The sequence below is a fragment of the Parasteatoda tepidariorum genome, chromosome 10, assembly GCF_043381705.1.
Source record: "Parasteatoda tepidariorum isolate YZ-2023 chromosome 10, CAS_Ptep_4.0, whole genome shotgun sequence".
Classification (NCBI taxonomy): domain Eukaryota; kingdom Metazoa; phylum Arthropoda; class Arachnida; order Araneae; family Theridiidae; genus Parasteatoda; species Parasteatoda tepidariorum.
Genome location: NC_092213.1, coordinates 21,977,964 through 21,992,229, shown reverse-complemented (window position 1 = coordinate 21,992,229; position 14,266 = coordinate 21,977,964). Strand labels below are relative to the sequence as shown.

Genomic DNA, 14,266 nt, shown 5'->3' with positions numbered 1-14,266 from the left:
TTGAACTGGATTCTGGCGATGCTGGCAAAGAGTTAAAAATACTTATTACTGATTTTTTAAGTAAACTATTATAAAGTTTGTCTTCTACTTAGAATTTAAGGCACTCAAAATGTGGATTGTTTTTTTTTTTTTACTGGGTGAAATAGTTGGAAAAAGTATCTTTAAGTAGAGTTTAAAAAACAATAAATGATTTTGTGGAAATTTATCTTTTTTAAAAAAAATTATGTTTCTATTTGTTTCAGCAACAAATTTCATGACTTACCACACAATACTGAAAACGTCCAAAGACTTTTATGAAGCCTTACGATGGTCTAGAATAATATCAGAGTGGCTGACTGAAAAAATACAAAACAAAACTTCATCTAGTAATGTTAGAGTATTTCCTTACAGGTTTGTGGAATGATTTCCTTTCTTTATTTTTGTTAAAAATCTTGTTGTTAAATGTCTTGTTATATACTTTTGAGTTTAAAAACATTTTGCTTTGATCGTAACTAGCTTAAATATTTCATGTGTGTTAGTTTAAGCCAACTGAAATTTGCTAAATAAATTTATACATTAAATTCGTTTCTTTTTCAAATTAGGGCACAATTATGCTTTTATTATGTACGATCTTTTTTCTTTGTTATTCAAAAGCGAAACTATGCTATATGTGGAAATTTTTGTACAATTCTTTTTAACAAGTTTGACAGTTGAAGGGTTAATTGCCTGAAAATTGATTAAAACAATTTATTTTTCAACATGTAACACAATTTTATTTGTCGAATATACAATATATATTCAATGAAATTCTGTATTAGAAGAACAGTTATTATATTTCAAGGAGTCAATTTAAATTTGCTAATCATTTTGAAATTTAATAAAAACATTCTTTTTAAGGATTCTTAATATTCAAAAAGTGAGAATACCCAGGGATGTGATTCTTCCGCGCATTCGCAATTTCTGCTTTTTTCGGATTTTTACTGCTAATTTCCGCGGAAATGTTTTTGCTCAAGTTAAAATATTTAATGAGGAATTTAATTTTCCGCGGAGCGAAAGTATTGAAGTCCTCATTCTTCTCTCTGAAGTTTCTCTAAAAATCATTTCCTTGGGATAAAACTGGTTGACCTTTATACAGGGATGAGATTTTTCTGCTTTTGTCTCTCGAATTTCAGCCTTTTTATCAAAAACTCAGATTCTCTAAAAGTTTCGTTTTTTTCTTCTTCTAAATATCCCACTTTTTTTTTTTTGAAAATTCAGTCGTTGAAATAAGATAATTATATTTACTTACGATTTTCAAAGATAAACAGAAAAATCAAACTACGCCCTAGCTGCTAACCCTTCCGTATTTTTGCTTATTTTAGCTATTTTCTCCACTTTTATGCACAGAAAATAAGATTTTACGTATTTTTATCCGTCCGCCGGATAGCTCGTATTTTCGTAATTCAGACATCGCTGCTTCCTGTTTTGTGGAGTGAAAGCAAACGAAAAAAAAAATCGAGGTGGATTTGCGGTTAAAATATTTATTTGCTGGAATTTCATTTTTATTTATTATGTCTGAACAAAAACAATACAAACAAGCCTTTTAGAAATCACAAGTCCAGTCTCTGCAAATATCTCGATTCTCATTCACGCGATTTTAATATCAATCATCGATATTCGTATTTACCTGATTTAAAAGTTGAACGTTGCTATTCTTATTCAGACGATTTAAATATCGTACATTATTATTCTTATTTATGAGATTTAAATCACATGGTTTACAAGTTTAAAAATCGCACTTTTTTTAATCAATTTTTTGATATTCATTCCTGGACTCCCTCTTTTTTACTTTGTGACTACTCTCATCCCTGATAATCTTAGTTTAGAAAATAAAGGAAATTTGTATGTTAAAGTATGGAAAGAAGTAAAAATGCTGATTCATTTTTGTAATACTTATTTGGTTTATTATATTGCTTTCCTAGACATATCTTCACGACTTATTGTGCAAATGAAAATCTTTTGACAGATTTTAAATCATTACATTAAGGAAACTACTCAACAATTTTTTTCTTTCAAATTTGTATTTTTAGCATAAAAATAATGAAGATTAACATAGTGTGGTTTTTTTTCTGTATATTTTTTAAATATGTATCTTTTAATCAATACTTAATTTTTAAAAAAAGTATTAAAAAAGTATTAATATTTCATATCACTTAATGGGTAGAAATTGGGTGTTAAAAACTTTTCAATGTATCAGTATTTTTGTTGATCAACAGCAATTGTCAAAATTTGTAATTATTACTGTAATATTGCAGTTCATATATAAGTTTTTGTTTCTTTAAATTTATATCATTATCAAACTAAAAAAAGAAAATTTTGTACAAAATTTTTTTCCTTGTTCTTAGTATTTTTGTTGACTAACTGGAATTCTTAAAATTAATAATCATTGCTATAATTGAAGAAAAAATAGCTTGCTTGATTAAAAAAATAAGTTTCACTCTAAGCTACATCTAAAGTTAATTAGTTTGAACATGTAAAAAATATTTTGAGTATTAGTTCAATTATTTAAAAAAAATATATGTTTTGCATTTTTTGTGAGTATTGTACAATATGTTATGCTAAAAACATATATTTCTGCTATGAAGGGTGTTAATTGTTAAATATTTGAAAAGCTGTATTTTCAGTTCCTGTTTTTAGTTATTTATAGCTGATGTGAGCCAGATTTAGTGGATGTTCTGTATATGAATCTGAATGATTATGAATGAATCCTTTTCTTCCCTTTTCCCCTGGACCTCCATCTGTTGTGTGCATCAATTTTGAATGATTTGGAAGAATGTTTAAAGTGTGATATCATGTATAAATGTCAATGTGGTATATTTTAATTGATTTCATTTAGAAAAAGCAATTCTGTAAGTAATTAGTAGTTTGAATTAAAATATAACTTGTTGATTTTATAATTAATTTTAAATACTTTTCATTTTAAAATTTTTTAATAATAAAGTAATACAGGAAGAATATTTGTTTAATCAATGAAAAAGTTTCTAATTGTCTAAAATAACACATTGTTATAAAACTTATCTCAATTGAAAAAAGTTAAAAAGTACAGAAAATTGTAAATTATTACAGCAAGCTTTTATTATTTAAATAAAAAGTATTATGCCTGTTACTTGTATTGGAGCATGAAAGTCTAATAGTATTAATGAAGCATAATCTGAAAATATTTAGTTGTAATTAAGAACTTGGGGAAAAATGAAAGAAATTATCTTGGAATGTAACCATCCTATTATTTACTCAACCAATGTTTTTTTTTAATGATACTGAGATTTAAAAGGTTAAATTTATTATGTATTTTTCATTTCGAAATCATGTTCTAAATTTTAAACTAAATAGGGAGGTTATTTCAAATTTTTTTTTGTTGTGCAATATGTCTGGCAAAAATCATTCATATTTTTTATATATTTGGTTATTAATTTGAAAATATTTTGGGTTTTCTATCATTTGCATATCTATAATGAATTTCATAATAAAAGGATTTTCAATACTCATTTTTATCCATAATTTAAAAAGGCAATTTTCTGTGTAAATGAATGCTATTTTTAGCAATTATAAATTACTTAATGTTTATTATTTAAAACTTAAAGAAAATAATTTTCATTTAAAAAATGTCCATATAAATTTTTTGAACATTGTTAATAATTTTTCCTTTATTTTATTTTTTAAATTTAACTGTTGTGTAAATAATAGTGATAATAAAAAATGACTATTCCAGAATTTTAAATTTTAATACTTGAGTAGTTTATAATTAAGTTTAATTTTATCATGAACATTATTTTAAATTTTGAAGAAAGTTAACTGTATGACAGCTGTAAAATTTTAAAATAACAATATGTTAAAAGCTGAAACACATTTTTATTATTTTATCCTCATTATGGTGAAAAACAAAGTGTAATCTTTACTTAAATATATTTAAAGTTTTGATAAAATTTTTTGTGTGAATAATATGTACAATAAATACTAAATGGACCGTATGTTTTGTTTTTTTGCAACAGTATTGTACACCCATTTTTTGAGCAATACCTTACAATGTGGCCTGATACCTTCCGAAGTCTTTCATACTCTATATTGGCCATCTTTGTAGTGACATTCCTCTTCCTTGGCCTAGACATTTATTCAGCACTCATAGTCGTCATAACAATTGTCATGATTATCGTCAATTTGATTGGTCTCATGTTTTGGTGGAACATTTCTTTAAATGCTGTGTCTCTGGTCAATTTAGTTGTTGTAAGTATTTATTTTTTCTGTTTGTTAGAACTGGTTTAGAATGCTATTTTTGAAAAATGGTTAACAAAATGGATTAAATACCTTTTTCCTTAATTAAAATTGATCAATTTTCAATCAATTGATAATTTATGTATATTAGTAATATACTGTAATTTGTGATGTCACTTATTGAATTTAATGCTTTATTTAAATGTTGACTTAGGAATACATGGGTGCCACTCTTCAGTCCTGGAGACTGAAATCAGTCTTGAGAAAAATCAATGGACTAATAAATTCTGTCAATTAAATTTAATTTTCTTTTTTTTTTCATTATAAATTTTAAAAAAAACTTCAAAATAAAAAAGTTATATTATATTTTAATGAAAACATTTATATGGTAATGATCTCAGGATTTTTATTTATCTTCTCTTTGTCAGCTTCACTAAATCTTATTCTTAAAGTCTTAACAAATGGGATTGATTGAACTTCATCTACTTGTGTAATTAAATTTGTACTATTGTTGTATCTAAATCTGCTCGAGTTTGCTTCTTCCACCCTAACCGATTGTCATGGTGGCCAAAGTTAAATCAAGATTATTTTTTTAAAAAAGAAAGAAATGCTAGTGCTAGAACAAAAAATAAATAACAGTGAAGTGAAAAATGGAGATATGAATTTTTTCAATAATAGTTGTAAAAAAAATACTAGGTTAGATGTTATTTTCGTTTGGGTTGCTAAAAAAACATAAAATAAAGAAAAAAATTTTAGGATAAATAATCAAATTATTGATTTAATGTGTAGGCTATTATCAGGGAAAGGTGAACTTTGGTGTCAGTGAGCTATAAATTTCTAAAAGTTTGGTAAACAATGCTAGGCAGTATTATTTGGTCAAAAAATAAGTCCAGTCTTGAAATTTTTTTAGAGTGGCACCTCTGTGAATAATAAGAGAACAAATTTGCTCCTTATTATCAACTTTGCTCCTTGCCTAAATTTTTGCATCTGCTAATTTTGTATTAGTTATCAATTCATAACAAACAATTGTGTTATTTAATAAATAAAAAAATGAATTGATTTTATGCAGGGCAGTGTTTCCCAAAGTGTGATACACGTACCCCCAGGGGTACATGAGCAGTTTAGCTGGGGTACACGTTTTTATGTGAAATATCTTGCAACAAACAAAAATTTCAAAATTTTTTATTTAAAAACAAAGCTAGCCATGAAAATTTACGATTACATATTTTTCTATTGAATATTTTTTGCAGAGTTGACCGTTAATAATTAGTGGTGTCAACAGCCAATTGTGATTTTTAACTTTAGTGCAATCTTTTTATAGTAAAAATTACATTCATTTTTTTATTAATGGTACACAGCTTTAATAAAAATTTAGAAAGGGTACACAAAAGTCATAAGTTTGGGAAACGCTGATGTAGGGGAATGAAAAATATTAAAAAAGCCCAGTCAATTAAGTTTAAAATATTATTAAAAAAATTCCAAAATCAAAATATAAGTTCAAAATAAGATATATTTGTGTGCAAATCTATTAAATTTACTAAAATATATATATATTTTTAATAATTTGAATAAATATTAATAAGATAGCCATTACAGGTTATAGCAATTGTTAATCTTTTATATGGCTTAACATTTTTATCACCACCATATACCTGTTATAGAAAAAGTGATTTATTTTAAGAGTAACAGGAGTACAGTAAAAAAAAAAGTTTGATAGGGAGGGTACTATTATGCAACTAATTTTTACCACAGATTAATTAAAAAAAATTGCCTTTTGACCGTAACTAATTTTGACGATTCATAATTTAACTTTTTTTATGGGAAATTTACATAAGTTTGTTAAATAACTCAGGCAATTTTATTTTCTATTATTCTTAGCGTAGTTATTTAAATACTAATTTAAAATGTGAATAATATGTCTAATATTGTTAATTTTATGTTTTTATTTTTTTTCCAGGGTGTTGGTATATCTGTTGAATTTTGTTCTCATTTAACACATTCATTTGCCATTAGTCCTGAACCAACAAGAGTGAAGCGAGCTCAGTCTGCTCTGCAAAGAATGGGTAGCTCTGTGAGTATATTTAAATGAAGTTTGCTAATGTTCTAAGAAAAAAGTTATTGAGAGATGAACAAGTCCTCATCAGATGCTAAAAAGCTATTTCATTGTTTCTTTATTATTAGCATAGCTGGTTGATGAGATTTGAAGTAAAAATTTTATAAGTGAAATGATTTTTATTTCGTGTGTAAATTTTTTTTTCTTGTTTGGTTAAGTAATTGTGGGCTTTTGAGTTGAGGGTTACAAAAAGTCATGGTTTTAAACAAAAGCTCAAATTAAATTGATGTTCTTTGATGGAGACAAATGTTATCTAGTGGCTGGGTGGCGCAGTTGGTTTGTCTACGGTCTTCTGAGCCCAAGTCTGCGAGTTCGATCCCCTGCCCAGACACCGGATTTTCGGGATGCAGAAAATCCTCAGCGGCCATGTCATATGGTTATGCGGCATGTCATATGATCCCTGGAATGCTTTATTGGCTCTTGGCATTTCCAGCAAAATTAAATTCCTATTCCACTTTAGCATCCAAATAGAGTCTCGGTGCTGCCATCTAGTGTGGCAGAAACTAGACGTCCAAATTAACATGACCAACGGTATCTCACCCATTGTGGAGGTCCTGAAAGAGTGGATACCACCTCTGGAGAACGCACTAGGTCTGCTCATCGGCAAGAACGATTGTGCAGCTCATTGGAAACAATAAAAAAAAATATATCATATTGGTGCACTTGGATATAATATAAATATTTTCTTCAATAAATGACATTATATTTCTCTTTAAGAGAATATCTTGGAACAAAAAAGTAAATAAATTACTTTTGAAAACACACATTTGAAGTATGTTGTATTTAAATATTTGAAACGATTTTAAAAATAGCTCAATATTATGAAGATAAGTGAATTCCATGTTTGGTTCAAACTTTAATGTAATATCTTTTATTGCGATATTGTTTTCAGTGAAAATAAGTCTTATGCTAAAATTCAAACTAAAAATTCTTTAAATTTTGAATCGCATACTGAAAATTTGGCCCATTTATATTAAAATTTCTCTTTTAAATATGTAAAATATTATGTATTATTATTGATTTGTACTTAAGACTTCTTTTCAAACATAAAAAAGTTCTATGTCCATGTTACAGCTCTGTTTTGTGAACCAGGTTGGCCACAGAACAGTGAACTGCCAATGTAATTATTTAAAATATCCCAAAAGCTCAATGTTCTAGTAATTTATTTTTAAATAAATTTTCTGTTTTCAACTCCAGTAGAAATTATAAGTATTTTGTATGTATAAGAATAAAAGAACATATTTTATGTATAAGAATAAAAGAACTGAAGCAAAACTGGAAAATTAATAATAACATTTGTGTCACTGGTTACAAAAATCCAGAAAATTTGATGAAACAGTATGGAGAGATCTAGATTTTTTGTTATGAGTGTTTGTTGCCACACTGAATGAAGTCAATTTCCTATTCATTAAGTATATTTTCCATTGATATTTTGGAGTATAAAAATGTACTGGATTTCTAAATTTTAAGAATATGAATATTTTTAAAACTTCAAAGTGATTGGAATAAATTTGAAAGAGTTTTTAGAATATTAAATGCAGGCTTGGGATTCTTTCACTAATGACTTCGGCGAATGAATAATTTATATTCCGTCAAAAAATTTTCTCGGAGTACCGTTAATCTAAAATTTAAATTTCGTTACTGACACAAAATTTGGCTAGCGAGACATTTATTCCTCTCTCAGAATTTCTCACTTTTCCCCCCTTTTTTAAAGCAACTTTGATAACGTGAGGCTGAAAAAAATAAAAACAACTTTGACTAGCATTATTGAGCTACTGAGCCAAACACTATCTAAAAAGTAATTCCAAAATGGCAAACATTTAAAAGGTTGTTCGTTAGGGAAAAAAATGGTGTTTTCTAATTTCTTTTTAAACTTCTATTTTAAGGAGTAGCAATTTTGTTGCAATTTCCAATTTGTAACAGAAAAATTATCTAATCAATGTGATTTTTTGGGGGGAGCTAGAGTTAGATTGAATTAGTTTCTAATATGATATTAAGGCATTGAAATTTTGAATCTGGTATTTCAGTAATCACTCGTATATCGTAAATATGGTATAAATATAATCATAAATCCATGTTGTGCGATTATTTTATTGGCTATTATTGCTACAATTTTTCTCCGTGTTTTGTTTTTTAAACCTCTATATTTTTTTATACATCATTATTACGACATACAAAATTCAATTCAAGAATTTATTAGTCACGTTTTAGTTGTGGCTATACCACTGTTTTTTCAATCGACTTTTTCACAGTTATTGCAACTGATATCCACCTAGTTTTTTAAATCCCGATATTTTCATTTGATATTATTATTAAGAAACGCGAAATTAAAACCACACATTTGAGTAATTCCTTTTTTATGTGCTTGATTTACACTAAATCCATGCGATATTTCAATTTTTTTCATCGGATAGTGCTGTTGCTTTTCATGTGATTTTTTAAAATCCAGATATTGTGATAAAAAAAATTCACATTGCGCAGCTGACTATTAAATTTGATGTCCTAATTCTATTTTTTTCAATCAATTTTCCAGCAGTTATTACTATTGATTTTCGCTTATTTTTTAAAATATTTTTAATAGGTTATTATTTATTACAACACATGAATTTCAAAGCATACATTTAATTAATGCCTTTTTGATGTGCCCGATTGGTGTGATGTCGACGTTTTTTACTAATCGCTCTCTTTCCAATTTTTTTTTAAAGCGATGATGTCTTGCAAAGTGCAAAAACAGAGGAATGTGCAACTTTTTGCTTTATAAAATGCAATTTTTTTTTATGTGTTGGTAAAAGGATAATTTATATAAAAAAAAAAAAAATGTCCTCTTTTTAAATTTTGTAAATGTTACTTTTGTGCGTAAAAAGGAATCGTTTATTATATTCATCATACAGAAATGAAATAAAATCAAGTACTTAAAAAAACTACACATTGAAAAATTGTTTTAAATAATTCCTTCCAGAAATAAATCTGTAAATGCTACAATATTGAATTTAGTTACTAGATTCCAAAGAATATGTGTTAATGAATAAAAACTATTAATTGTTATTTATTTAAAGGAATTTCACATATATTTCCATTAGTTGGCATAGTGGAAGTAGAAACACTTTTGTTTTTGAAGAAGACCCCTAAAACATATTGTTCCGAACATTAAAATTATGCAGATTAGCAATTTAAAATAAGACTTCATGCATATTTGCTTTTTCTATAAGTTCTTTTAGGAATTGAATAATGTATATCTCTTATTTTTTTCTCTTTAGATTCTGTCTGGCATTACTCTTACAGATTGTGGAATCTTAGTATTAGCATTTGCCAAATCCCAAATTTTTCAAATATTCTACTTTCGCATGTATTTGGGAATAATTGCTTTTGGCACATTGCACAGTCTTATCTTTTTACCAGTACTTTTAAGTTTAATTGGTGAGTATTGATTTATTTGCTAAAAAATTATTTTAATTTGTCTAAGTTATAATTTTGGAGTTAGATTTTTTAGGACTTCTCAGTTTTCTCAGTTTATTTTCATACTTTTCATTTTTCTGTCTTAATGTAATTTTGTTTCTTTAAATTTAAAGATACATGTGCATACTTAGAACTAATGCATAAATCTTATTAAAAAGTAGCTATAACTTTGATCTCTTGATAATTTAAACAAGCAGATGTTTAAACTTATATTAATGCCATCTGTTAATTCAAATCAAAATTTCTGCAATTTTGATTTTTACCTAAACACTGATTAGTAATTTACTTGGCATAATTTCTTATGAAAATATATAATAATAAACTTTTTTATTGACACGCATAACATACTTTACATGGTTACCAACAAAGTTTTTCATAGATTAAAATACTTACCGAAACCTTGAACTGTCCAAAACCTGTTTGATTGTTTAAAAAGAAAAAAAGATGAGCATCACTTTCAAGCTTGAACTGTAATCTGTAGTCTAATATGTTTTGATGTTTTCTGCTGGTCCTTTAATGGTGATTCTTCCTGTTCCGATAGCTTTAATTGTTAAATATTAATTGGCGACCCCTAATATGTAAACTTTTTCATTTCCTTTTTGACAAGCATTTAAAAACATATATAAAGAGCAGAGATTATAGAACACCATGATTAAAACTGGAAACCTTTATTCAAAATGTAAACTAAAATAAATCTATGAATTTGTTATAATTATTCATAATTGTAAATAAATTTTTGTATTTCTTAACAGGTCCTCCAGTTAATAAACAAAAGATGTACGATCACATACATCTTCAAAATATAGCATCTCGGTCCAGGATCACCCCTGCAAATGATGTAAGTTCTGTTTTCTTGCTTTACATTTCTAATTTTGTTTGTGTTCAAAATATTAATCAATGTTTATCTACACCAAGTGAGTGCTGGGCACCATTGGAATTACATTAAACTAAAAATAAATACTTGTTATCACTTATAATCTTATATTAATAAACATAATTAGTAATATTGATTAGCAGAAACTCTCCAACATTTAAGCAGGCACTGCTGAGGATTTACAGTGTCTGCAGATTATTTTTGATTTAAATTGAAAAAAAAAGAAAAAAATCTGACAAGCCAATCCGGCACTGCAGAGGATTTACAGCACCTGCAGATTACTTTAGATCTAAGGTTTATTATTAAAAAGCTAAGAAATGAATCGAGGCACTGTAGGTAAATTACAGCATATGCTGATTATTTTTTATTTTTAAAAAGCTTACAAACGAATTGAGAATTTTTTTTTAATTACTTGCTTACTGCTACTTATTGCATTCTTAATTAATAGGAATTTATTAAATTTTCTTTTAGTATGATGTAAAATTCAAATTAAATTTAAACAGCATAAAGTTTTTAGGTATAAAGACCTATATTTGCGAAATTTGCTACTTGAGTCTTATATTAAGCTGAATTTTTACAATAATTATCTCTGTCTAACTATGTTGAGGTCACAGACAAATATACTCTATTGCGGTGACATCTAGTGACAGAAGCAAAATAATGACGAAAGCAAAATAACCTGATTGGGAAAGATTATATGATGGGCAGTGCATCATAAGAAAGAGAGGGTTTTTTTACTCTGTATTTTAGCGCATTTAAATGTGGCCAATGTTTGATAGTAAAACACTTAAGGCCGTTGGCACCGTTGCCAGCATGTTATTCTATGGGAGAACATAAATCACTTTTTCTCAATAATTTACAACCTGACAGCTCAATGTTTAATATTAACGAATAGATCTCATTTAAACAAACATAACTAATGTAAAAAATTATTTTAAAATTCTATTAATAATTTTTAAAACGAGTTTAAATGTGATTTTAGAGTAATTTTCAAGAGTTTTTCACAAAGTTACTTTTTTAGCTAAATTCACGAAATTTTTTTTAAAAAAAACATATAAATACGTAGTTCGAACGTAATTTCAGCAATATGAAATTATACATTAGGAACTATTGCTAAAAAATGATTTTTTCCGGGGTATGAAACATTTTTCTACTCTGAAATCGTTCTTCAGTTCCTCCTTTTCTCTCCAGGAGGCTATCACTCAACCGTGAAGAAATCCCCCAGGCATGAAGAGGGGGACATAAGTGAATTTTCATGGTTGTCGTAAATAAACCTGCGATCTTTTTCGTAATGGTGGATTTCAATGGTCGCCAAGAAACAAACATTCACAAGAAGCATAGTCCCTGACAAGAAGTAATCATTTACTGAAATGAGTGATTCAGATCTTATTTTCCTTCACGGCCTAAGAATATCTTTTTCAAGATTGAAATAATGTTTAACTATAAACCGTGAGAGTAATTAACAAATAATTCAAAATTGAACATTAAAGCCATTTTCAATTTTTAGGTAAAAGATCATTTCGTTTACAAAATTCTTCCTATAGTTTTTTGAAAATTAGTAATTAAAAATAGTTTGTTCGGGGCAATTTTTTAATATCTCCTTTAAATTACTATCTAAATATTTCATAAAATATATCTTCACAATTTTTTTTCGACAAGGTATTTAAAACATTATTCTAAATAAGAAATATGAAGGAAAAAAATTTTACTGCTGTAAAGAGTTACCACCAATGAACTTAGGGTGAAGTAGCTTTGAAGATACGTAACTTATCATTTATAATGTATAAATTTTTTTTGTTGGAGGGGGGGGGGATAAAATAGAAAATCTGAAATAAAAGTATTAAATTTATTGTTAGTTATGAGTAATTTTATAATTATTACTTTAATCATTATTATTAATTCTATCAATGAAAGGAATTTTATTATTGATATTATTATTAATCATATTGTTTTTATTTGAAATTAAATTTTAAAATCAAACTAATAGAAAATTTGTTTGAAAGTCGTATATTTTCTTATTTAATTTCTTTTGTACTAGAACAAATAGTTCGGCTATGTTCAATATATTGCCCTATTTTTGCCTTAAGAAAATTAGTATCGTTTTACTTACATTGATATCTCCAAACACACTTTTGGCGTAAAGTTCCCGCAGGACAACATAGTGCAACATTATAAATTAGTTTTCTATGTGCTTTATTATGCATTGTGCTTTTGGATCAGGCAATTGCATCTTTCAACGCTCATACGGTCCATATTATACTTAAAAAGGGGTGTCAATGTTCTAATAAAAAGAGTAAACAACTTTTTTACTTAGTATTCACTTTGAAAATAAAATTGTCATAGTTCGTCAATATGTATAATTATTTGAAATTATAAGGCGTAGTTGTTGATAAAACTTATAACGATGCGTAATTTTCGTCCTTTTTAAGGTTTGTATGAATCCTGAATTATCTTAAACTCTTCCACTGATATTCTGATCTCTGAGCAAACATCGCCTACAACTATTTAGCTACACATTTATGGCTACTGCTTTCGTTTTGATCAAAACAAAACCAAATATCTGCTGCAAGTCACTATCCAAAGTGCAATATTATGAATTATTTCGACATATAAAGACATAATAGCTTTTAACTGCTAATAAAACGCATTCATTGTACTAAGAATCTGAATGTCAACTTAACTTATCGACATTAATACCAGTAAAATATACTTGAGACAAGATTTGACATCGCAGATAGCATACGAAACACAATGGGCTGGATAGATTTTATTGTTGCTCAACGTGTGCATTCTACAGAAAAGACAAATACTATCTTTATTTATTTTTATTTCTGGAAAACATTTAACGTAACGTAACGTCACAAAACGTAAGTGTCCCGTTTTACGTTACCTCAGTTTGAAGTTCCATGACATTTATTTATTTAAAGTGATATTTCCTTTTTATTTAATGAATTATTGTTGAGAAATAAGGTTCTAATTTAAATTTTTAAAATCAATCATTTTAATAATCCCAACATAAATTCCATTGACGAAATTGACATTTATGTAAGCGTTTTTAAATTTTGATGCTTGATAATCTTTTCATTTTTATTTATTAATTGTTAATAGTTAATGATATCCTAATGATATTTATTTAAAATTTACAAATATAGTTTAGGAGGTTTTATTATTAGCGACTCGAGTGAGCTCTCTAAAGAAATCCATCCAGAGGTCAATCCAAAGGTTGACCTCTCGGACAACCCTTGCTTCACACAAACGCTTTCTCCTATTCTTTTGTAAATAAGAGTAAAGATGTTTGGCTATGGATGGGTGGTCAAATGTAAACAATAACAAGCGTCCTTAAACCGGAAGAAATTTAGAAAATTTCCGGTGTATCCCTCCGCTTATGTTATGACTACGAGGCGATGTGTGAACAAGCCTAATATTCTATGCAGTTTTGTTATTGTAATTTGGGTTCAAATCTAAACATAATTGTACCATTCATAAGAGCTTTCAGAAATGTATTGATTCTCAGAGGTCGTAAGGCCAAAAAAATTTTTGGAAAGTTAATATCTCATTGTGAATAATTCTTAAGGTTTGCCATGTTTTGTATTTTA

At 27.3% G+C, this 14,266-nt stretch overlaps 1 protein-coding gene across 3 annotated transcripts in view; it reads left to right on the top strand.

Moving 5' to 3' along the window:
- Nucleotides 1–14,266, top strand: part of LOC107439823 (NPC intracellular cholesterol transporter 1) — a 74,180-nt gene that overhangs the window by 54,502 nt on the left and 5,412 nt on the right. For all 3 annotated transcript variants that reach the window (XM_016052541.3, XM_016052540.3, XM_016052538.3), the window contains 5 exons: nucleotides 243–390; nucleotides 4,008–4,239; nucleotides 6,185–6,298; nucleotides 9,598–9,757; nucleotides 10,549–10,634. In XM_016052541.3, coding sequence (XP_015908027.1) covers nucleotides 243–390; nucleotides 4,008–4,239; nucleotides 6,185–6,298; nucleotides 9,598–9,757; nucleotides 10,549–10,634 — 740 coding nt within the window. The remainder of the gene's footprint in view (nucleotides 1–242; nucleotides 391–4,007; nucleotides 4,240–6,184; nucleotides 6,299–9,597; nucleotides 9,758–10,548; nucleotides 10,635–14,266) is intronic.